General features: G+C 44.5%; 1 protein-coding gene across 5 annotated transcripts in view; it reads right to left on the bottom strand.

Annotated features, from left to right (window-relative positions):
• Positions 1–25,939, bottom strand: part of Sgk3 (serum/glucocorticoid regulated kinase family member 3) — a 114,616-nt gene that overhangs the window by 42,652 nt on the left and 46,025 nt on the right. For 2 of the 5 annotated variants that reach the window (XM_085677307.2, XM_085677306.2), the window contains exon 2: positions 3,992–4,211. In XM_085677307.2, the coding sequence (XP_085533433.1) occupies positions 3,992–4,087 (96 nt within the window). In that variant the 5' untranslated portion in view covers positions 4,088–4,211. Of the gene's footprint in view, positions 1–3,991; positions 4,212–14,430; positions 14,452–21,270; positions 21,398–21,518; positions 21,623–25,939 lie in introns of those variants that run through there. The other 3 variants (XM_048420016.3, XM_048420015.3, XM_048420014.3) reach the window with 3 other exon arrangements.

The raw sequence follows: 25,939 nt of genomic DNA, 5'->3' as shown, positions 1-25,939 counted from the left end.
GTGTCAGAGAAAAGCAGGGTCATCCCAGACAACCACACAGACATGTACAAATCACCCTATTCCACAAAAGGTAGCTAATTCACATCTACACATTCATACTAGATAATACCGTGAGTTCTGATATTTTGTGATATACCGTATAAGTGGCTGCATTAACAGGGCCCTTGGGTATACAGCCATATTAAAGCTGTATCTTTCTTTGAGAGAAGCAATGAAGGCTGAGGGGAGTCAAGGCAAAGGCTTGGTACCAGTCACCTGGGAAGGCATGTGTTACTCAGATGAAGGACAACAGGGCTTAGTCCCTGGAGCTATCGATACTGAACAGGCAGAGGGCTGGTTTATAGTCAACTGTTGGTTCATGGTGTCAAATACACTTCAGATGTCAAAAAAGTTTGTTATTTTCAGAGAATAACCAGGGACATCCCTTTACAGGTAAAACTATGCAAAACTACTGAGTTTGTGTCAGCAATAAGGAGGAGACTCGGCCAAGCGCCAGGCTGTCGAGTCTCCTAACTAGGAGATGCGGAAGCAGCACTAACACAGAGAATGGACCCTGGTCTATGTGACAGGGGCATCTCGTACTGGTTTTCTGGTGAAGATACAGAAGAGGGAGGAGGGCTGTCTCCCTTAGATACCCAACTACAGCCAAGACCACAGCCAAGTCTGGGTTCAGGACAGAGTCTCGGGAGCAAACCATACACACACACACACCATTAAATAAGTTTTAACAACAACAACAACAACAATAAAATGAGTGGGCAAAACAAAAAGAAACTTTCATATCAAAAGAATTTTTTTTTAAGATTCTTAAAGTTTTTTATTTTCCATGTAAGAGCACCTGCATATGTATCCTAGTGACCTCAGGGGCCATGAAAGATATTGGCTCTTCCAGACCTGGAGCTGAAGATGGTTGTGAGCCACCACGCTGGTGCTGGGAGTTGAACCCAGGTCCTAGGGAAGAGCCGCCAGTACTTGTAACCTCTGAGCCATCTCTCCAGCCAGGTAATTCTCATTAAACTTACACTAACTCGATTTTAAGCTCTCATGAAACAATATTGAAGGAAGGCCTTCCTCAAATGACCTTGCATTTCACCAGGCAAGGCATTCAGAATAAGATAAATATATTGAGAGCTGGCTACGTACACACTAGGTAAGGTAAGTAGGATAGCAAAGGAAAGTAGTGTGGAGTGAGGAGGTGCTACTTTGTATTTTAAGTGGTTACATACACACAAAGGCTCCTACTGGGAAACACTTGGGCATCTGAGGGAAGGAAACAAAGAAGATGACCTTTCACAGGGACCCTGAAACCAGGGCACAGCATGGAAATACCAGGCCGTGGCAGAGGCTTCCTGACTTTCACAGATGGTGTGGAAGCCTCTCTCCCTGAAAAGAGCAAAGGACACCTAACTTAATCCATCACTGTCCACACAGTAGGAACGTCTGCCAAACTTGATGGGAGGCAAAGTTCCCGAAGGACAAAATAGCCCAAAGGTAGAGAACAAGGAGAAAAGGAAGGACTATATTGCATACACTCCATATTTTATCCAAGATAGAATAGTCCTCGCTGACCTTCAAGGTAGCACTGCTAAAAATACGCTTATATAAACGTATTAATAAGCATGTACTGTTTAAGATACTGTTGTTAAAACATACACTGTCACACACACTCACAGATAAACACACTTTGCAACCTAGAGGCTAAGGAGAGACGAACAGTCAGATACACACTCTAACCTCTCTGTATCAATGCAGGAGGTGTGTTTGTTTAGGAGGGGAGAACAAAGCCAGTGACCACATCTAGGACCTTAAGAAAGAGCTACCATTTGGGGTTACCTCTGCAAGTTAGTAAGGCAGAAGACAGTAGTTGGAGTAGTTAGCTTAAGATTTCCGCTCTTCTCAACTCCCATGTGAACATGGATTTGAGTTGAAAGTCACTTGTCACAGGGCTCAACGGCAAGGATCCAGTGACCTACTTGTTACAGATGAGGGATGGCCCCTAAAGGGGTCTGATGAGCAATACTGAGAACAAAGGCACTGCATTAGTCCCATGAGACACCATGGGGCTTCTAGTCACACCAACAGAAGATATTCTTATCACCCCGCAATGGCAGAGGCCAGCTAAAACACCGGTTAGAAGTCCAGGCTGCATCATGTCTGCCATAGCTATCTTCTAGAAGGCAATTAACAGCTGGAACATTACAGATGTGCAGGGATGACAAGAAGGAAGCCACAGAGACATGTACTCCACGAGTACTCTGAAAATGGACACCCTTCCCCCTATAAACCAAAGTGTAGACCACGGTGTGGCGCGTGCTCAAGCAGGATGACAGAGTAAGACAGCCTGAGCATCCTAACCTGGGAGAAAGTAAGTAGAGAACAGAGCTGAAGTCCAGCCAACGTCTTCGTACTGCACAGCAGCCTGGGACTAAACACGACAGTGGGTCTCGTTATACTAATAGGACATGTCTGCTCTCAGCTGGAGGGGTGATTCAGAGGTCACGGTGACCTGTTGTAGGGCTGGAGAGATGGCTCAGCACGGGGGGCATTCTAGAGGGCCCAGACTTGGCTCCTATCACCCACATGACAGCTCATAACCACCTGTAAACTCCAGTTCTAGGGGATCCTTTTTCTGGCCTCTGAGGGCACTAAACTGTACACAGACATACATGCAGGCATCTATCTACCTACCTACCTACCTACCTATCTATCTATCTATCTATCTATCTATCTATCTATCTATCTATCTACCTAATCTATTTACATATATTATATGTACATGCATAAAGAAAATGAAAACTATTTTTAAAAGACTGCTTGTGCAACTGAGTTTGTATCCTAGAACTATGTAACAGACTGTGTTCTGCACACATCTGTAATTCAATCTCTGAGGGAAGGCAGAGATTCAGTAACTAAGAAAACAAAAGACCCAGGTGCAAGAAGAGACTCTGCCTCAAAGGGATGGGCACAGAGTGATGGAGGAGGACACCTGAGGATACCTGACTACTTTAGGGTTAGGATCCTCTACAGGCCTGTATGTGCACATATGCTACACGAACGAACGCACGCGCGCACGCACACACACACACACACACACACACACACACAGAGGTTTTAAAGAGCTTATGTCCCAGTAACAGTCACTGATAACGCTACTAGCACATACTCATTGTGCCTATTGCTTATAAAACCCTCCCTCCAGCAAATACTATGGCACAAAAACAAAATCAGGAAGGTCTTTACCTTTAAGGTGAAAAAAGAGGAAAAAGGAAACATTTTAAAATGTGGCAGAAAGTAATTAAATACCATGAGACAGCATGGAAATTTCAAGACAGTAGTCCTTACCATGGACTCAACAGTGTGTACAAACTATAGTGCACAGGCAGTGTCTATATACAAGCATCTGTCGAGAGAGCACATGAGCCTCATAAAATTCCCCAAAGGGACTGGTAAATAGGCAAAAATATGCACTATAAAAGACAATTACTGTTACAGTAGCCAACTGATGTGGGATTCCCCTCTGTATGCTGTGAATACCATTGGTTAATAAAGGACTGCTTTGAGTCTATAGCAGAGCAGGGCAGAAAGAGCTAGGTGGGGAAAACTAAAGTGAATGCTGGGAGGAAGAAGGGCAGAGTAAAGAGAAGCCATGTAGCCCCTATGGACACAGATGCCGGAACTTTATCTGGTAAGCCACAGCCTCATGGTGATACACAAATTAATAGAAATGGGTTAATTAAGACACTAGAGCTAATGGGCCAAACAGTTATTTAAATAATACGATTTCTGTGTGATTGTTTCGGTTCTGGCCGGCTGGGACAAACAAGCAGCCTCCTTACAACAGCCAAAGAGGGCTCTGTGAGGACAGCTCATTCAAAAAAAGCAGAACCTGGACATGTGGAGGGAAGGAGGCGGATTCCTGGTTAGGAAGAACACAGGCAGAGTGGAAACATTCGCTGTACTGACTCTCTTAAGCTTCCTGCTATGCACTTACCGTGAACCTTTTCTTTTTCTCTCTATGTTCATCAGAGCTGGGGATGCTCACACTTGGGCAGCTCTCCTTGCAGTCCATGGTACAATCTCTCTGCATGTAATGTCTTGAAGGACACAGAAACTGAATCCGAAGTTTCAAAGTTCCCAGCAGAGGGTAAAGACGATTAACTAATCCAAAATATGAAACCTCTTGAGGCAATGGTCAAACTCCATCATGGAACCTTAAACAATAGGAAAAACCACAATTAATAAACTAATTAAAAAATAACATTATGAGGCTGCAGAAATAGCTCAGCAGTCAAGACAGTTGTCTGTTCTTAACACCAGCTTGGCTCTTCGGAGGACCAGCGTCCACGGCACAAATATCAGGGACTCAAAACTTCCTTATGTCTCCAGCTCCAGAGTATCTGATGCCCTCATCTGTTTTTTGAAGGCAATTGTGTGCAACAAATACATGTATGTATGCATGTATGCATGCTTCATCCGGAGATGGAGGGATGGTTCAACAGACAAAAACCAATAAATATAATCTACTATATAAACAAACTGAAAGAACTAAAACCAGACCCCCCCAAAAAAACCCCACATGATCATCTCATTAGATGCAGAAAAAGTCTTTGACAAAATCCAACCCCCTTCATGATAAAAGTCCTGGAGAGATTAGGGATACAAGGGACATACCAAAACATAATAAAGACAATAATCAGCAAGCCAACAACCAACATCAAATTAAATGGAGAGAAATTCAAAGCAATTCCACTAAAATCAGGAATAATATAAGGCTGTCCACTCTCTCCGAATCTATTCAATACAGTGCTTGAAGTCTCAGCTACAGAAATAAGACAACTGACCTGGGGGGGGGGGAGAACGTGAACTTCCCATAGGGCAGGAAACCCTGACTGCTCTTAGGACTGGAGAGGGAGGAGGAGAGGGAGTGGGGGGGGGGGAGAGGGAGTGGGAGGAATGAGAGGGTATGGGGAGGTGGGGAGGAAGTGGAAATTCTTATAAACAAATAAATAAATTAATTAAAAAAAAGAAAGAAATAAGACAACTGAAGGAGATGAAGGGGATACAAATGAGATAGAAAGAAAGAAAGAAAGAAAGAAAGAAAGAAAGAAAGAAAGAAAGAAAGAGAAAGGTCAAAGTATCTTTATTTGCAGATAGTATACATAAGTGACCCTAAAAATTCCACCAGGGAACTCCTACAGCTGAAAAACACCTTCAGTAATGTGGCGGGATACAAGATTAATGCAAAAAAATCAGTAGTTCTTCTACATACAAATGGTAGACTACGAGAAATCAGGGAAACAACACCCTTCACAACAGTCTCAAATAATAAAAAATATCTTGGTGTAACTCTAACCAAGCAACTTCAAACTTCTTTTATGACAAGAATTTCAAATTTCTGAAGTAACTGAAGAAGATATCAGAAAATGGGAAGATCTTCTGTGCTCATGAATGGGTACGATTAACTTACTAAAAATAGCCAACTTAACAAAAGCAATCTAGTCTACAGATTCAACACAATCCCCATCAAAATTCTGTCACAATTCTTTAAAGGCCATGAAAGAACAATTCTCAGCTTCACTTGGGATAAAAACAAAACAAAACAAAAACCCCAGGATAGTTAAAACAATCCTGTATAATAAAAGAACTGCTGGGAGGTCTTCTTGAAATCCCTCATCTCAAGTTGTACTGCAGAGATAGAGCAATAAAATAACAGCATGCTATTGGCATAAAAATAGACATGGGGTCAATGGGACTGAACTGCAGACACAGACAGTCCACACACCTATGGACACCTGATCTTGACAGAAAAAAAATGCCAGAAATACATACTGAAAAAAAGATAGATCTTCAACATATGGTGGTAGTATAACTGGACGTAGCATTTAGAAAATTCAACTCCAAATGGATCAAGGACCTCAACATAAAATCAGATACACTGAACCTGAGAGAAGAGAAAAAAAGACCAAGCCTTGAATGCACTAATACAGGAAGGACTGGCTGAACAGAACACCAGTAGCACAGGCACTAAGATCAACAATTAATAAACAGGACCTCACAAAACTGAGACGCTTCTGCACAGCAAAGGAGCGGCCTGCAGAATGGGAAAGGGGTTTTTCCAACTCCTCATCCCATAGAGGATTAATATCCAAAACATATAAAAAAAACCCTCAAGAAACTAGTTATCAAATAAAAAAAAACAAATAATACATTTTAAAAATGAGGTACAGATCTAAACAGAGAACTCTCAATAGAGGAAACCCAAATAGCTGAGAAACACTTAAAGAAATGTTCAACATCCTTAGCCATCAGGGAAAGGCAAATCAAAATGACTCCAGGATTCCATCATACACTTGTCAGATTAGCTAAGATCAAAGACACAAGTGACAGCTCATGCTGTTGAGGATGTGGAGCAAGGGGAACACTCCTCCACCGCTCGTGGGAGTGCAAACTTGCAGAGTCACTACGGAAATCAATATTGTGGTTTCTTAGAAAGACGGGAACCAATCTACCTCAACATCCAGCTATCCCACACCCGAGCCTATACCCAAAGACCGCGTCATCCTACCACAGAGACACTGCTCAATTATGTTCACCGCCGCTCTATTCATAAATTGCCAGTAAAAAAGAAAAAAAATAAATACCCAGAAACTGGGAACAGCCTAGATATCCCTCAATAGGAGAATGGATAAAGAAAATGTGGTAAATTTACACAATGGAGTGTCACTCAGTTGTAAAAATGACATCATGAAATTTTCAGGCTAATGGATAGAATTAGAAAAAAAAATCATCCTGCATGAGGTAACCCACAGCCAAAAAGATAAATATGGTAGGTATTCACTTATATGTGGATATTAGCTATTAAATAAATGATTATCAATCTACAATCTGTAGACCTAGAGAGGTTAGGTATAAAGAAAGGGACGGGGTGTGTGTGTGTGTGTGTGTGTGTGTGTGTGTGTGTGTGCTTGTGTGTGAGACACATGAATCTCTCTGAGAGGGGGAAATGGAATAGATTTTATGGATAGAGTGAGGGTGGGGTGGGGCAGATGGGAACTGGAGGATCAGGTTGAGAGGGGGAAGGGAGATGGCACTGAGGGAGGGAATGTAGGGAGGGACAGCTAGTACTGAGGGGCATGTGCGGGCTGGTACGGAAACCTAGTGCCGTGGAAACTTCCTAAACTATATGAAGGCACTCCTAATAAAGTCTCCAAATAATGAGGGAAATGGAGTCCCAGCTGGTCATCTCTTGTCACCAACCGAAGCCTCTAGTACTAGTACTAGGTTACATACATACACTGTTGGCCAGTGGGGTCACATGGAAATCCCCAAACAACTCGGGCTGTTGCCAAGACAATGGGTTGCTCTCCATAAACTGACAGCAAGGACCACCCCTGAAGACAACAACCACACAACTGACTGTATATGGAGAGGTCAGGCTAGTGCCTACACAGAATCTTCACCCCAGTTCTAGTGTTTGCAGTAAAATACTCTTCAGGATACCAAAAGAGAAATGTAAACAAGCCAGCCACAAAACCTTTGATCTACAAGCTTCCTGCCTGCAAGAAATGCCATGGCAATGGTGGCACAAAATTTGTGTGTGGGAGTAACCAACCCATGTCTGATCTGACTTAAGGCCCAGGCCATGAGATGAAACCCACACTCAACAGTGCTTGGGTGACCAAGAAACAGAGACCAGATAGCTCAGAGACTTGGGTAAAACCAAATAGTACTGGTCAAAAAAAAAAAAAAAAAAGTAGCGATAAAACGACTCTTAATGATATTTTGCTACATTCATACATCAGTGCTGTGTTCAGCCATTATCAGAGAGGCTTCCTTCTGCAGCAGAGGAACAAACACAGAGCCCCACAGTCAGACATGCAGAGAGAGAGCGAGAGCGAAGAGAGAGAGAGAGAGAGAGAGAGAGAGAGAGAGAGAAACCTTGCAATACACAGCTCTAAAGAGAATGTCTCCATCAAATCCCTCCCGTCACAGCTCAGAGAACCCTGATAAAGAGTGTGTGCACCAGAGGGGATGAAGGACACCAGGAGAACAAGGCCCTCTAAATCCTCTGAACAAAGCCCATATGAACTCTCAGAAACTGAAGCAGCAAGCACAGGGCCGACAGGGTCTGCACCAGGTCCTCGGAGTGTGTACTATAGCTTTCAGTTTAGTATTTTGTAGAATTCCTGAGAGTGGGAGCGAGGGGGTCTCGGATTCTAGTGCCTTCTCTTGGGGCTCTTTTCCCTTTGTTGGTTTGCCTTGTCTAACTTCAGTGTGATGGGTTTTGTTTTAATTTGTATTTTATTTTGTTATGTTTGGCTGTTATCTCTTACAAGCCTGTTCTAATGAGAGACAGAAAGGGAGTGGATTCAGATGGGAGGAGGTGAGGAGGAAATGGAAGAAGTGGAGAGAGGGGAAACTGTAATTCAGATATACTGATTGATAAAAGACCCTAATTTTAGTAAAAGGGGAAAAGATAGAAATGGGGCACATATTAATAAGTGGTAGCCCTTCTATGGAGGGTGAGGATGGAACAATGGCATGCAAGGCGTCACAGGATGCGTGTGGACAGATGACAGAGTACTAGAAATCCAAGCGGCTGATGAGATTGTAACAAGGGCTGGGATTACTTCCAACTGCTCTGGAACGTGTACACAAGGCAAATGACTAGCTGAATGTGGTTGCTTTATAGTCTTTAATTTCTTCTAGCAGCCAGAAGATAGGACTAAGAATAAGCGCCAGAGTTTAATGGTAACTGGTGAGGAGCAATTAAACAAACAACATTGTAGTCTTAGACGCTCCCATAAGGGCTCTAGTTGGTAAGCAGACTGGATGTGGGATGCAAGCATTGGGGCAACATGATTGAGGCTCAGAATGCTGGCCTCCAACTCCACTCAACTGAACTTCTCAGCTCAATGGAGATACCAGACGTCCTATAGGGACATCCAGGTCTCCAGAGTCTTCCCATTCCTATGCTCCATGCGACCCTTTCAAGTTGTTTTTCAAGATGCCAATTCCCCTCAGTAGTGTTTGTAGTGATATTTTGTTTACGAAAACACAAACAAAGCTTGCCCGAAGATCAGAATGCAGAGCTAAACCACTAGAGGCCAGGGAGTGGTGGCACACACCTTTAATCCCAGGACTCAGGACACAGAGGCAGAGGGGTCTCTGTTAGTTCAAGGCCACCCTGGGCTACACAAGACTCAATCTGTCTAAAAGAGAAACAGAGCTCACACAAAGGTGGTGTCAGCACTTGGGACCACAAGTCTTTAATCACAGCACTAGGGAGGTGGAGACAGGAGTGATATGGCTGAATAGAGAGAGGACTATAAAGCGGAGGAGACAGGAGTTCAGGGCAGTCTGAGGTTTGGTGGAGACAGATGCAATCTGGAAATGCAGTCTGAGGATCGCCCCTTTGGTCTGAACATGGATAGAGGTAAAAGAACTCTCTAGTGGCTGGTCTCTCTGCTTCACTGATCTTCAGGATTAACCCCTATACCTGACTCTGGATTTTTATTATTAAGACCAACTAAAATTTGTACTACACATGTACTCACTGTTCTTGATTATCTCATAACCCAACTGAGCTCACAGAGAAGTTTAAGACAAATGGAGAACACATTGAATTCAATGCAAGATTATCACAACCCATTAAAAGACCACAAGCAGGGTTGGAGAGATGGCTCAGTGGTTAAGAGCAGTGACTGCTCTTCCAAATGACCCTTGTTCAAGTCCCAGCACCTACACGGCAGCTCACAGTAACTTCCAGTTCCAGGGGATCTGGCATCCTCACACAGACATATATGTAGGCAAAACCTCAATGGACATTAAAAAAATAAAATAATAAAATAAAAAGGCCACAAAAGCATAGACTGCTGATCTTCCTTCAAGGCTTTTCCCAAGAGTGACCTGCCATCACCTCAGGATCTATAGCAACTGTAGCCTGTGGAAAGGGAAATACAAAACCCTCCTAAAAGTTATTGAACACCATCTATGAACTGACACTAAGATCTGGGGACCCAAAATGTGCTTTACCAGTCAGAGTGGGGCTCCGAGACAGTGTGAGACACTGGCCCTAGAATCTCGGTGCATCCAATGCAACCACAGGTTTATCTTGGGTCTAGTTCCCTCATCCTAGAATTTTATTAGAAACATATATAAGAGTAAGTAACCGTATCACCGATAATAGATCCCTGTCTTGTCAAGAAAGCTACCACAAGAGAACAAGCCTGGGAGAAAGCTCTGACAAGAATCCAGAGTTTGTCAGCAGCTACTGGTCATTTAGTTCCCAGCTTACAGCCCTGAGGACCGACCACTCTAGTCTCACTAAGAAAGCAGTAACAAAAGCACTCCGCCCACTATCCCTTGTGAGTTCAGAAGTCAGTATCACTATCAAAAAGCTGATGAATCAGAAGTGTTAATCCTATCATGACCCCACTTAAACTGCCTGAGCACCTGGGCCAGAGCCAAAACAAATCTTGGAACATGACTATGGGTTGCTCAGATCTAACCAGGTAGCACTACTAATCAGACGCAAGCCCAGATGAGGTATTTTGGCGACTGTTAGGATAATCCCTGCTAGCAAGTGTATGGCTCATGACCTGGTAAATGTCCTCCTTTGTAACAGCATCAGTAAGGACAACGAGATGCGGTTTGCTATCACATGGCAGACGCAGCAGTACCTGTCATTCACGGTCATACCAGAGAGCTATATTTGCAGCGCTGCCATAACTAGAGGGACCATGATCATGTGGACTCCACAGGCCACCACACTAATCCACCGCACTGACGACATTAGCTTAAGTGAACAAGACACTGCATACACTCTGGAAACCTGCGTAGGCCCAGAAGGTCTGGGATCCGCTCTGAAGATGGTTCCTTGGGCGCCATTGCTCTGAGGCAGGATGTCCTATCTCCAGTGAGAGACGACACTGCTTCCATTAAGATAAGAGCCAAACAACCCAGACTCCATGTCTGGATGTACTGTTCTGTCCTATTTCCTCAGAAACCCGGAAGGGCTGCCAGTTTTTAGCGGTATCTGTTCTATGAGGTACTGTAGTGATGAAAGCTGCCCTAGCCCCCAGCCTCTGCCTCGTCACACTCAACAGAGCTAGAAATGACACAGCAGGCAAGAATGGTTTAAGGTGTCTCAGACAAGCATCAAGAGAAGAGAAAAAACTATTGGCCCTTAGGATCTGCCAACAGCTACTGTCCTTTTGGTTCCTGGCTTGATACACAGCCTGGGAAGACATCAGACATTTCTCTGTGGACATCCAAGAGACTGACAACAGGAACAAGAATGGGGCACTATTTGAGCCACCAAATTAAACCACTATGCATGAAGAGCTGCATTCCACTTGGTATAGTAAAGGCAAACTGATTCTGTGCAAGTCTGGATGGCCCAAGGATGTATGCCCAAGGATGTGTGGATAAGTAGATTCCACTGGTAACCATTAGGATTGAAACCCAGATGCTCTGATGTGGGAGGCTTTATCCATCTATCACATTGTCTCTTCGATATGCACATACACCCTGGAGAAGACTTGTGAATTTCTTTGTTGGTTTTCTTTTTTGGTTTGAGACAGGGCTTTGCTATGTTGCCCAGGCGAGCCTTGAACTCCTGGGCTCTCGTGATCCTACCACCTCAACCTCTTACGTAGTGAGGCCCACAGAAGCATGCTGCCATGCCTGTCTTTCATGAACTTACCTGTAAGTAGTCAGAAGTAAAATTAGGAAAAAGTAACATTAATCTTACTATGAATTTAATTCTCTCCCTCTTTTTTTGGATTTTCAAGACAGGGGTTTGCTGTGGGACGATCTTCTGTATGCTGTGAATATGTATTACTCCCTTTGGTCAATAATAAAAGCTGCTTGGCCTATGGCAAGGCAGGACAAGATTAGGCAGAGTAGTCAAACTGTGAACTTGGATGAAGAAGGGCAGAGTCAGGGACATGTGAGTCAGATGTTCAAGAAGCAAGATGTCCAAGGACCAGTAAAGCCATAGACATATGGCAATACATAGATGAACAGAAATGGGTTAATTTACATGTAAGAGCTAGTTAGTAATAAACCTGAGCAATTGGCCAAACATTTATAATTAATGTTAACCAGCTCGGGCAGTGGCTCAGAGTGGTAGGAGCGCCTAACGCTGAGTGCCTTGTGCCAAGGTCGCAGGTTGGAATCCTGCTTGCGACTACTGTGACTACTGTCGATCATCCTATGATTGATCTCTATGCTGAATCGATGGTGAAATTGGCATATCGCTATCGATTAATAATCAGAAAAAAAATTAATGTTAGCCTCTGTGTGGTAATTTGGGAAGAGGATGCCAAGCATTTGGAAACAGGCGGGCAGGAGACAAGGCTTTATATACAGGATTTCTCTGTGTAGCCCTGGCTGTCCTAGAACTCCTTCTGTAAACCATGCCGGCCTCAAACTCACACAGATTCACCTGCCTCTGCCTCCCAAGTGCTGGGATTAAAGGTGTGTGCCACCTCCTCTCAATTAGATGCTTTCAGTAAAGGATATTTATTTATTTTAAAATTTTTATTTTAGATTATATACATAAGGGTGAAACTACAGTAGAAAAATGCTCAAACTCTAGGTTAAAATTTTGTTCATCTAAATACTGCTTACATATATGGACATTCATTTATGCCTTTACAGCTTTTTTCACTGCAGTCCTCATTTCCTCTATTATATGCTAATGACGGGACCTCTCTGTTTTTGTTTGAGGTAAGCCAAAAATCTTTTAAGAAAAAAGAGCAAAGGCTTCCTACTTTTACCTCTAGAGAGCATAGATTTAGGGAATGTAGCTTGGCTGGCAGACTGCTTGCCTAGCATCTGTGAAGCCCTGGGTTCAATTCCCACACCACGAAAACTCAAGTGGCAGAGGTAGGACAATCAGAAGGTCAAGGTCACTGAAGCTAGTTTGGGCTAGAGAAACCCCACCCCCACCCCCCTTTAAAGCAGTTTCTACAGCCTATGTCTCCATGATCTTAAAAGACTGGTTCCATACTGCCTTGCAAACTATACTATATCCCAAGGCAGAAACACTCATGAATCGTCAGCATCCATTCTAAAACAACAAAGCAGAGCCACACAGATAAGAGTCTTGTTAAGGCCATGGATTAACACAGGAACAATGGTACTCAAAGGTAGGAGCTAAAAGACCCAGGAGGAGACCAAAGGAAACCCACGGGTATATAATGCAAAACTCAGAAAGTCCTGGAAGATAACCTCAATGGCCTCTGATGGTGAGGGCCCTACAGCTATAGCTACAGCACACCAGGACGCAGTGAAAAGAAGGCAAGCCACAGACAGAAAAAAATACCTGCAAAAGCTATTTAAGGAGTGCCTAAAAAGGATTTTTAAAAAACACAATTTAAAAATGGGTCAAAGACCTTAACATACAATCTCATTACAGATGATGCACCTCGACCAACAAGACGTGCCCCCAAGTTCCATGACCTCGGTGTTAGTATTCTGTGCTGGCCTGCCCTCGGGACGGGATACGTCCTCAGCTGCAGCCACTAAGAGCGCCTCCTGTGCACATTCGCTATGTGTACCCTTTTCAAAGGTGAGCCTTGCCCACCTCCCATCTCTTTCTTTTTCTCTTTCTCTGTCTGTCTGTTCCTTTCTGTTTCTCCTCCCAACCCCCACCCTGTAACTCATGTCCCCAGAGACCAGTCTCTGCCCCCTCTCTACCCCTTCTCTCTCCTCTTCCTACAAACTTCGCATGTGAGTCCTGTTGTGTGGTGTGACTTCTCTTCACGGTGTTTTTAAAACTACAACACTCAGGACTTCACTCCTATTTTTGGGACCCACATGCTCATACTCCTACCAACTGTACTCTGACCCCCACATACACAATGTGGCACGCAACTGCTCCCCCAGTGCACACACAGACAAAGATAATATATAACAAAACATACAGATGGCAAATAAGCACCTGGAAGGATGCTATTAACAATGTATCACCAGAAAGATGCAAATTAAAACAAGAAATTCTAGGGATACAGCTGCGATAGGATGCTTGCCTAGCACACACAGGCCCTGCATTCAGTCCCACTACAGGGGAGTGGGGGAGAGGGAGGAGACGAGAGAAGAGGAAGGAAAAAGATACACAACTATTAGAATGGCCAATATCCAGAAACCACGACCACCAAATGCTGTGAAAGGAACAGCAGGTCTCCCATTCTTTGCTGGGGGGGGGGGGGATGCAGGAGAGCTGAGCCACTTCGGAAGACACTCTGGTGGGTCTTAACAAAACCAATACATGGTTTAGAACAGCTGGTGCTCTCGTACAGGACCTGAGTTCAGTTCCCAGCACCCATCCTGGATCTTCTGGCCACGGGCACTGCACACACATCTGCACAGACACCATACACACACAAAGTAAACATTTAACACTAACAGGGAAAGCCTTACCCTGTTCCCTGGCTGGCAGCACTGAGACCACACGATGCCTGGAATTCATGTAAAAGACAAACCGGCAGCTTTTCTCAGAAAGTCCAGGAAGCTGAACGTCCCCGAACGGGTGGGGCAGTCAAGCTGGCCAAGCACAGATAACTTTATTCCTATGATAAAAACTGGTTCCTACCCAAGTTGCTTCCACAGTCCAGCACCCACACCTTCAGGGCAGACTAGAATTGGCTCCATGACCAAGAGAAAGGACATCTGTAGAGGCTCTTGGGGTATGGCCACCCAGGAGCTGAAAAGAGTAGGAAAGGATCAAGATGGAAGCCACAAGCTACCGCCTTGGGGACAGAGGGTTCTGGATGGAACAGGTGGCAACTGCCAACAAGAGGGAGAGAACAAAAGATGCTACATTGATAAACTGCCTCCTTCAAACAAACACATATAAACAAAACCTAAAAGAGTTAAAAAGTTACACACACAACAACAACAACAACAAGAACTGGGACCGGATGTCACACAGCTTTATTCATAAACGCCCAAACTTAGAGGCAAGATATCCTTTGCTGGGTAAACAGATTAATAAACTGTGATACACACAGACAATGGAACATTTTTTAGTGCTAAAAAGAAATGAGCTCCGAAGTCAAACTGGACAGGGAGGGGGGTACTTTAAGCACACATCACCGCCAAGAGAAGCGAGACTAAAAGACTCCACTCCCTGAGAGCTCATCTAACTGAAATCTGAGTCAAGGCAGAGCTACAGGACAATAGAAAGGCCAGGGGCTACAGGAGCAGCAGGGTACCAGATAAAAAACCGAGTGCAGGATTTATAAAGTAGAATCTGTATCAAACTAAACAAGGGAATCCAGCATTATACCACGTCCATATTCATAAAGTGTACACCAACAGAGAAACCCCAATGTGAACTACCCACTTCGGGTGATTATGAGCCTGCCAACTGGCCAGTGGTAATGATGGGGTTGGGGGTACAGATGTGTGATGGTTACGGGCAAATGGGAAATCTCCATACCTACCTCTTAATTTAGGAGGCTCAAACGACACAGGAAGAGTGAGAGACTTGAAAAATATGAGCATATCCTAATCTACCTAGAAAGTTGGGGGCAGGGGAGAGATTATTCCTAAGCAGGAAACAAGATGGATGGTTTTTAAAATTACATTTAAAGCACCTTCCTAGTTAATTCCAACCTAAAGCCAACCAGTTGCTTGTATTAAAGTCTACTATAGAAACATAAATCTGTGTTTATTTACTTCCGCCTCTGAGAAGGCCTCTGGCTCCAAACATATCTGAAATGTTTCCACAGAAACAAAGCCAGTCTTTGTCACATCTGTAAAACAGGTTGTCCAGAACAGACTTTAAAACCGAACAGGATCCTGACGAAAGATACATAGTAACCTTCCCCGTTTCCAGGGCTCACAGGATGAATCAGTCACAACCTTCTCTGTTTTCCCTGCTAGCACATCCTTCCTCTCATGCCTGCTCCACCCCTCTTTGGTTTTTCCCTGTTCTGCACTCACAGAGCTGTCCCAGTTTTCCCTAAATTTGTTATATTTTTCTTAGAGGCACCTTTATTCATCCTGATTTTTGATAATGAAAAGTGATATAGCTGGAACTAAGACGATGGGAAGCAGGCATCTACCAATTTGAGAAGTGTCCAGCGGAAGCCACAGGAGCCTGCCTGCCCACTCCCTGACAGGATTTTATTGTGGACAGGTCAGAAGGGAAGGAGTGAGGTGGCACAGCAGCCACTGAGGGCCCTTTGTATTCCTCAGTAGCCTCAGAACTGCCGGAGAAGGAAGGCTCTAAAGTTTCCCATGGTGCACGGCCTGCACTTGATCCAGAACCCAGGGGAACTGTAACAGTGACAGCAAGGCTGGGGCCTGTACCTCTCAGACTCCCAAGGTTTTGGGGTCCCAGTTACAATGGGCTGCACTGTTCTTCCAAGCCTTCCCATCCAGGTGCTCTGCAGGCCCACGGGAACACACACAGAACGTCAAGGGCATACCTGTACGACAGCAACCACTGGCCTGAAGAAAGGCTGGTTTGTGACTGTGTGGACCGGAAGATTTCAGACAGCAGACGGGGATACACACAAACACACACACACACCCCACAAATTCAACAATTGCCTGAGACTTCAACCTGCTACCTCAGCTTCCATTCTAACCTGCCTCCGCCCGGCTCCTCCCCCAACAGCTCAGGGCTAAATCTGAGATAGGCTCAGAAGTTCTGGCAGAGAGGGCTGGCAAGATCTTCTAGTAACCGAGCCTCCTAAGTGCTTAGTCAGCCTCCTGAGTCAGCACGTTGATCTCTTTACTCCATCTCTCCCTCCACTACACACACCTCCAGGCTGTGCTGTCTTAATAAAATGCTTCCTCAAACACAGATTTACCGGCGTGGTGCTTCCTGTGTGTGTGCTGTGGAGGTCTTGTTAGTCTGCGACACAACTCTGATGGTCATAACACCCTTCACACAGGCATCTCAGAAACAAGGGGGGTTGGATAAACACAGACGCTTAGGGAATATAATAGTATAATAAAGGAAAATTTTCTCCAAAACAAGTACTTGCTTTCAAAATTTCTCCTGAAAGTAAGCTTTACTGGCAACCACATTTGAAGGTATTCCTCAAAGTACACTAATGATAACCAATTACATATTTAAATTACAGTACTTAATGAATTTAAAGTACACGACTCGAGTCCTGACCTACTGACTATATCACTAGCAAAAGCAATACATAAAATTTTAACTTAAACTTGTAAAATGTCTAAAATTAAGACCTTGACATGTAGTTTTCCTAGTAACTGCATGTTTCACTCAGGAATGGCGAAATAAATTCACGCCTATGTTTGCCTACATATCCAAACTCAAGAACAAAGTTAGGCTAAAGCATACCCCAACACAGAAAAAAATCCAGCTCAGTTTGGGATGCAACAGAAAAAGAGACAAAGACTGAATTGTAGAAATGTTTGAAGTTAAAAAAAAAAAAACAAAAAAACCAAAAAACAGGGTCTTACTCATGCTGGTCTCAAATTCCAGATCCTCCTATCTCTGCTTCTTGAATAAATTCATGAATCAAGTTTATTTCTGAAAGTACCACAAGTAAAATAAAAGCAATGATGCAATTAGAATATATACACAGACACATTTTTTGTTTCTTTGTTTCTTTGTTTGTTTTTGTTTTGGAGTAGTTTTAGAGCCTGTCCTGGAACTAGCTCTAGTAGACGAGGCTGACCTTGAACTCACAGAGAGTTCGGCCTCTGCCCCTCCGAGCTGGGATGAAAGGCGTGTACCACCACCGCCCGGCTCACAGACACATTTTTACTGTACAATCGTACACGACTTTGTTAAACCAAAGGCTGATATCAAGTAAAAACTATAAGTTTCACAACCAACTCATAGCGACCACCTCCAAGGACATAAGAACTCTGGGATGTATCTTTTCCACACATACAGGAAAACAAACTAAGAAAGAGGCATGAAAACATTTTAAGATTGAAAACAACAAAGCCAGGCACAGTGTGCCTGTAATCCCAGCCCTCGAAGAGGCTGGGGCGGGAGAGCTGAGACTTCAAGGCCACCCTAGACTACCCGGGTGGGGAGGAGACAGACAGACACACAGGGAAATTACGGTATGTGAAGTAAGAGCCAAACAGAAGAAGAGAATGTTCCATTTCACCCAGCTCAGAAAACAAAGCAGAGAAATGGGACTGTGTGTGCCCAGAGATATAAAAACAAAATACAGTTTAGGAATAATACTCCACAAGAAACCCAAAGCTGCAGACAGTGCCCTGTGCAGTCTGCCTTGTCTGGACAACTTCCTGAGTGAGGTTAACATTATATATTTTTAAAAGCATCAGCCTGCCTGTTATGCATCAAAGTACCCTGCTCTCTACCTACACTCACTCCCTTAGAAACCTACACTCATAGTGTTTCCATCTCCATCTTTTTAACATCCTACTCAATTCCCCTGCCCTCCAAGACCCTACTCTCTCGAAACAAGCGGCGAGACTCCACCTTTAACGATCTGGGGCTCTATTAGAGCTTGAGTTCACATTTACTTAAAAAGCAGAGACGCGAGCCTCACGCTTCCTTTAAAGGTAACTGGAAAAATGGAAAAAGAAAACATGGAAATTCTGCGTGCATAGTTCATGTCCTGTTTAGATGCAGCAACAGATTAAAAGGAAAACACAAAAAGAATCATTAGTCAAAGAAGATTGGTCAATGTCTGGGGAAACTACCACCAGAGCTCTGAGAAAGAGCAATCCAACTCCAACTAAACTCATTTAGTATCTGGGAGATATATATATCTCCTATATATATAATATATAATATATATAGTATATATTATATATTATAGGGGTGCTGGATGGGGGCAGGGCACTCTACCCAGAAAGGGCAGTCAAGATCTGCAGCACAACCAGGCCAGGTTTTCTTAAAGTCTGCTCACACCGAGGAAAGCAACCAAGTCATTAACAAAAGCAACCATCACGCAGCAATCAACACTCATCCTGGGATTTTACAGGATTTTACAGTCCTGCCATTGGAACCTTACTTCGTAATTCAAAGCCTAAGCTGGGAATCACTGTTTTTATCTGTAGGACACAGCGGCTGAAAAAAGTGTATTTGAGATCAGCAAGTGGGAGGAAGATGAATGCCCACTGGGCTTCTCACTCTGCAGAAGTGAAAGCTTCAGAAAGGAGAACTCCAGGGCTGTAGGTGTAGCAGAGGGGACAGAGGGAGGAGGGGTTAGCAACAAGGGGAGTGGCTTGGATGGAAAAAAAAATGGCGAGAAACTTTGCTGCTTGCCTGTCAAGCGCAAGGTATGGGGGAAATTAAACATGGCCTCTAAGTTTTATTCCAGGGCGACAAGGAAGAATAACTGAGAGTAGAGGGGAGGGGCCGGCAAAGGGTCAGTACATTAGCTGTTGTGATGATTAGTTGTGCTGGAGGTATCTGCTCAAATCTGCACAGCCAGTATCTTCTCGTGCCAAGTACTGTTTCCCGGCACTCGGGATACTGCAGGGAACACACGTGGAAGCACCCTTAGCCACATGGAACCTCTAGTGGCAGACAGCAGAGGAGTAATTACATAAACAGGTAAGTATATGTTCTGGGAAGTGCGGGGTGGCATGCAATTCTAAATAAGAAGAAAACATCTGAACAAATACCCGGAGGTAAGGAAGTGAGCCGTGCACAGAGCCGGGAGTCAGCAACTAACACGCCAGTAACTCAGAATAATTTTACTATGAAAGGCTTTGGAAGTGAACGGCTACTGCCACATAACCTCTGCATTCCCATTTCAGGAGTAGCATTCCGGGTGTCACTTCCTGACTGTATCCTACCCAATCCAGAAAACTTCACCAGTAGCACAGTGATAACAAGCAGACAACGAAGTCAGTTTATTTATGTTGGTTTTACCTTCTGCACACAGAGAAACGGGCTGCATTTTGAAAAACAAAAGCAAAGCCCTGTTAGAACATGTTTGTACAAAGTTTAAGACAATCATCTTGTTCTCAAAGCAATAATTGATGCAGCAACTTCCAGACTTGTGATTTAAATCAAAGGTGCTGAAGAATGACTATGAATCATGCAATTAAGCTACCAAGCAAGACATTGCTGAGCGAAGAAACCCACAGCACCATAAAACTGTCGAAAATAAAAACAGCAACTCCCCTGAAAACTGTAACATCTTCCTTTGGTTTCATAATTTGTTGATCAGCAGAGCTGAGATCTAAGTTCTGCCATTTATTGATTCTGGGTCCTTTTTTTCCCTTTTTTTCTTTTGAGACAAGGTCTAGCCTTGAACTATGAAGCCCAGGCTTGCCTGGAACTTTCAGCTATCCTCCTGTCTCTGGCTGTGGAGGGCAAAGGTTACAAGCCTGCACTTGTAACCACATCCGGCTTCCACATCTCTTTCGATCCTGTTTCTCCGTGCCAAACTATTGTTCAAATGACGTCTGCTTACCTATTTTAGGTGCTCTGGTTTATGCACTCTTGCAATAGCATAGTACAAGGTAAGCATTTACCCCAAACAGCACAAGTTTTGAATCAAGTCATAAGAATTGCTTTCAAAAAATTTTACCTCGACTCTCAAAAAGGTGGTTACACTCACCCTAAAAGGTATCTATCTTCTTCCATCCTTCCTTTACAACAGTCTTCAAAACTAAGGTTTATGAGTATAGGAGTGTAATTTAGTTCACGGGCAAGCATATGCGTGGGGCGGGGGGACGCAGGTTCAATCCCAAGCACCACACAGAAGAAAAAGAGAGAAGTGTTTGTAAGGTTCAGTGAGGAACTGATTTGAAAGAAAGTGAAGAACAGACTACCTTTAGTACTTGAGAAAAGAACCTTAAATTCTCCTCGGTTCACAAACACTGCCTCAAAGGGGTCTCCCAAGCAATCAGACAACAGCTCTGAGGAGAGGCGTCGATTCCCAGAAATGACAACCTTAGAGATCCATGCTCATCAGAATGCAAAGAGCGAAAATAACCAGCGTTCGTTGCCAGGCACTAGTATTAACCCAATCTTCACAACAATTCAGAAAGATTCCAAGCGCCAGCACATCACTTTACATACCTGAAAACCACGGCGCACAGAAGCTGAGCAAATTGCTCAAGTTTTTTGGGTTAATAAGTACACCGGAGCTCAGGTATTCCAACTTAGAAGCCTGCGCGCTAATCTCCGAGTCCCGCTCCCTACCGGAACCCTGGCGTCCTCTAACAGCCCCCCACTAATCGCAGCTTTCCATTCCGGCGGGCAGTCCCTAGTCAAAGTCCTGGACCGAGCACCAGCCGTGTATTTTAAGGACCATAAAAACTGTATACTACCTGAGGTTTCTGGGGGCTTGGGAAGGGCGCGCGTGTGGAACCACTCCAGCCTCCTCCCTCCGGAGGAAGTGCGGTGGCCAGAGCCGCAGCTCTCCCGCAGCACCGGTGAGCGGTCTGCGTCCCGGTCCCGCGAGGGCCCGCCCACTGGGCCCGCCCCGCCCCACTCCCGCCTGCAAGTCCCCGGGGAGGAGGGAGCAGGCGGGACACATCTGCGGCCACCCGGCCCATCCGGCTCCCACCGCGCTTACCTAGGGGACCCAGCCCGTGCGTGCGCGTGGCGAGCTTGAAAGCGACACGGCCACGCCACGCCAGCCCGGCCGGCCTCGGCACTCGCCCCCGGGGCGCCGGGCGCCCCGCCCACATCCGCGTCCCGCCCCCGCCCCCGCCAGTCACCTGGCGCCTGACAAAGGTTTCCGCAGACCGCATCCCGAGAGGTTCCGAGTAAATAAAGCCTGACGCTCCCTCCCCTCCCCCCACCACCGAATGGGGGTTGAACCTGGGCCATGAGGAAGGAGGAGGGAAGAGAAGAACGTGCTATGGGCTTAAAGTGAAGAGGGATGGGGTGGAACAGGCAAAGCTTTCTTCAGGGTCCAGCTAAGGTGAGATCCCAGAGTGACCACAAGGCGCACTCGGGTACCCAGTCAAGGTAGGAGTCACACGCGAATTCAGTGTTCCACGTGCAAAGAGTGTTTGCATTGGGAAGGGTATTCAGAGGAGCAAAGAAAATAATTCCGTTACTAACCTCTATCTCGGGCCCTCTTGCTTCCTTTAAAATTATAAGGGGGGGCACGGTGTCGCACTCAGTTCGCAATCAGCACTTGAGAGGCTGAGGCAGGCTTGAACACACAGTTGAGTTCTAAGCCAAACTGGACTACATGTGCCCCTGTGCACGGATGGGTGCGTGGGTGGGTGGATGGATGGATGGTATGACGAGGGACGGAAGGACGGGTGGGTGGGAGGGTGAGTGGATGGATGGGTGGATGAACGGACAGACGGATGGACGGGCAGATGGATACAAAGTAGACTTGGGAGATGGAGGCAAAGGGATCAGAGTTGAGGTCATCCTCTGCTAAGTAGCCAGTTCAAGAGCACTCTGGGCTACTTGAGACCCTGGAGAGCAAGGGGGTTGAGGGAGAAAGGAAAGGAGAGAGTGAGGAAGGAAGGAATTGTGGGTTCTGACCAAGGTAAGAATCATCACCCCATCTTAAATTATAACTGTTCCCCCTCTCTCGGGCAGACCTGTCGCACTGAAGCCAAGTCTGGCATAGTTAAATAAGACCTGCCAGAGACCTGTCTCAGACTCGGCTCCTGTGCTAGGCACCAACAGTTTGGACTAAAAATCAAAATGTACTCTCTTAAGTCCCTCGGCACTAAAATTATCGCACCTTCTCAGACAGGAAAACGAAAAATACAGAAATTTTCTGAATTGGCCGATAATCCATCATTTAAAAACCCTTTAGTTGTTACAAAAATTCACCTTAAGTAATCTGCTCTTAACCCATCAGTTACTTTTCTATCTTTGGTTTCCCTATCTCCACCATATTAGGAAAGCAACTTCACAAATAACTAATTCCCTTTTTCTATGATTCCCCCTTTTCAGCCCTTATTCTGGCTATAAAAGCAGTCCCTTCTGCTGGGCTCTTTTATGGAGTCAGTGTGGCTCAAGTCTAGATTAGCAAAGTAAAAGCCAATTGAGATCTGTAAATTGAGCCGGGCCATGGTGGCACATGCTTTTAATCCCAGCACTCAAGAGGCAGGCGAATCTCTGTGAGTTCGAGGCCAGCCTGGTCTACAAGAGCTAGTTCCAGGACAGGCTCCAAAGCCACAGAGAAGCCCTGTCTCGAAAAACAAACAAACAAACAAAAAAATCTGTAAGTTGTATTTATCAGTACTGGGGGCTGAACCTAGGGGCTCATGCAGGCAAAACAAGCGCTCTGTCACTGAACTACAGCCCAAATGCTCCTCCCCTAATTTTCTTTTCTTTTCTTGACAAAATGAATGTTCATATGTGTTACTGCTTGGCTTGTGATTAGGTGTGTAGATTAAAGGAAAGCAAGAGTCTTTGAATTGTCTTAACTATGAAAGCATCTATCTAAGTTTGAAAATGACATGAATCAACTCATTTGATTGATAGCAACTGAATAAAAGCAGGGGAAAGTGGGGACTCACTGTACCAAAAAAGCAGAAACTGACACACAAAAACCTCTACTGTAAGGGCTTCAGAAATGAATGCCAAGAGGCCAGCGGCACTCGGTGTCCCACAGGGAAGTCACAAACCCAAAGCCCTCAATTTGCATTTCAGTAAAATGAAGGTTACCTCCTGTATCTAAATGCCCTTCCAGAGTTCCTCCTACTAGACCCAACTCTACAAGAAGGAATAGACGGAATGACCAATCAGTGTTCCTAAAATAAGTGAGACTTAAAATCAGAACAAAACCAAACAGCTTCTGGGATCTGTATGGCATCACTCAATTCAGGCTGTTTCCCGAATTTCCTGTGTCTGATAGTAACGATGATACTCTTGTCCAAGATCAAACCTTTGTCCTGTCTTCTTCACAGGGGTCCCTAGATGCCCAGCTTTCCCCGTCTGGGGTCTCTTTTGTGACCTTCCCCCATTTTCACTGCCATTTTTGTAAAAAGTACAAATTCAGACAACTGAAGATCTTCGCTCTGACCCTAATCTACTTTCTGGCAAATCCCCGGCTTTGTCTTGTATATCCATCCATCACTGTGACTGGTTCCTTGACGGTACCCACAGCATGCAGCTCGTACTACCTCTGCCTCTTAGCCCACAGGATCCTCTTCCTGGTCCTGACCCGGTTACACAGCTCGCAGACCTGGGATGGTAACTGTTACACTGTTCAGTGCTGTTCTCCTCTGCGCTGCCTTCTAGGGTTCTCTCTTACTCAACGTTTATCTCCAAAACTAAAGTGTAGATTACTTAACAAATGTCTCCAGACCCCAAAAATGCAGATAGAAATTTTGATTCTCAGTATCTCAAGAAGCCTAACTAAAATTCAGTACCCAGCAACAGTTTGGCCTTTCAGGTGACCAGCAATAAGTTTAAGTTTCTCTATTTTTCATTATTAAAACAGCATGATACTGAAACACTAAGTCATATCACACTAAGCAAAATTAAGAGTGGCAGTATTATGTGCTTGATTCATATAAAATTGGGAAAATAAGAAGTTATCAACTCAGACTTGTTTTGAAGACTAAATCCTTGAGATTCATGGAGAAAATAAAAAATAAAGAGCTAAGGAGATATATATATATATATATATATATATATATATATATATATATATATGGAGATAAGGATATATATTATATGTACAATATATAATAAGAGCCAATTAACATATCTAAAGCAGGAGCTAAGGATATAGAGCTCAAGAACTCAAGAACAGAGCTCAAGAACAGAAGACAATTTGGGTTTTCTTTTATTTGTTTGTTTTGAGACAGGGTCTCTGTACATACCCCTGGCTGTCCTGAGACTCACTCTGTAAGACCAGGCTGGCCTACAACTCACGGAGATCTGCCTGCCTCTGCTTACCAAGTGCTGGGATTAAAGGTTTGCGCTACCTGGTAAAAGGAAAAGAAAAAGGAAAATACTTTTTCCACTCTTCCTCTCCATTACTCAAATAAGTGGCACACCCATCACAACTGCTTAAAAAGCCTGGGTGAGCCTAGGATCATCGCCAACATCCTGTAAGCTCTTGTTTTCCCTTGCTCTAATTCAGTTTCTGATTCTCTTTATTCCTTCATGCAAGTAAGACAGTGACGGCTTCCCCTTTCGATTTCAAACGAAATTCTCAAGGCTAAGATAAAAATCACAAAACACATCTCAGAGTTGGACCGGGAAGGTTTTCACTATTCCCAAGATGAGCCTTCAGTTCACAGTTCCCCTTTAGGAAGCACTGTGGGTTATTATGGCTGTCAGTGCATTTCCTTAACTGCACTCTTACCCTGGTGACAACAGAAGTGGAACCAACTACCAAGCAAGACTGAAAGCTGGTTTGTTTGCAACCTACCAGTGGTCCCTGTGCTCTGAAAAGGCCACTGGCGCTTTACAACAAGTCCTCTAGCCTCTGGAGCCTGGCCCAGATAATATATAATCACTATTAACAGCAAACTGTTAGAATGTTCTGGAGATTTAAGAAGTGGTTACTGGGGCTGGAGAGATGGCTCAATGGTTAAGAGCCAACTGCTCTTCCAAAGGACCTGGGTTCAATTCCTAGCACCCACATGGCAGCTAAGAACTCTAAGATCTGACACCCTCACACATGATACAGGCAGAGATACATGCAGGTAAAATACCAATGTACATAAAATAAAGAAATTTAAATTTTATCTTAAAAAAAAGTATTTATTAAACAGGCAAACTCAACAGCAGACACCTGTCCCGAGTGTGAATATACAGGCCACAGGTTGCCTCTATTGCATGCGCCAACAAGAAAAAGACCAGATAATATATATAAACTAATAGCTTCCAAGATGCTAATATCAGGCAATGAAGGCACAGAATCCTTCAGAGGAGAAAAACAAGCAGGGTTTGCTCCAACTTAACTGTGCTCTGAGACCTCACAGGCCAGCCGGGACGTTCAAGCACACTCCCTGAGTTGAGGAAATGGAAACACAAATTGGGGAGAATGTATGGAGCTCACAT

The sequence above is a fragment of the Myodes glareolus genome, chromosome 16 (assembly GCF_982192425.1).
Source record: "Myodes glareolus chromosome 16, mMyoGla1.1, whole genome shotgun sequence".
Lineage (NCBI taxonomy): Eukaryota > Metazoa > Chordata > Mammalia > Rodentia > Cricetidae > Myodes > Myodes glareolus.
The sequence above is the reverse complement of the archived record's forward strand: the minus strand, read 5'-3'. Positions and strand labels throughout refer to the sequence as shown.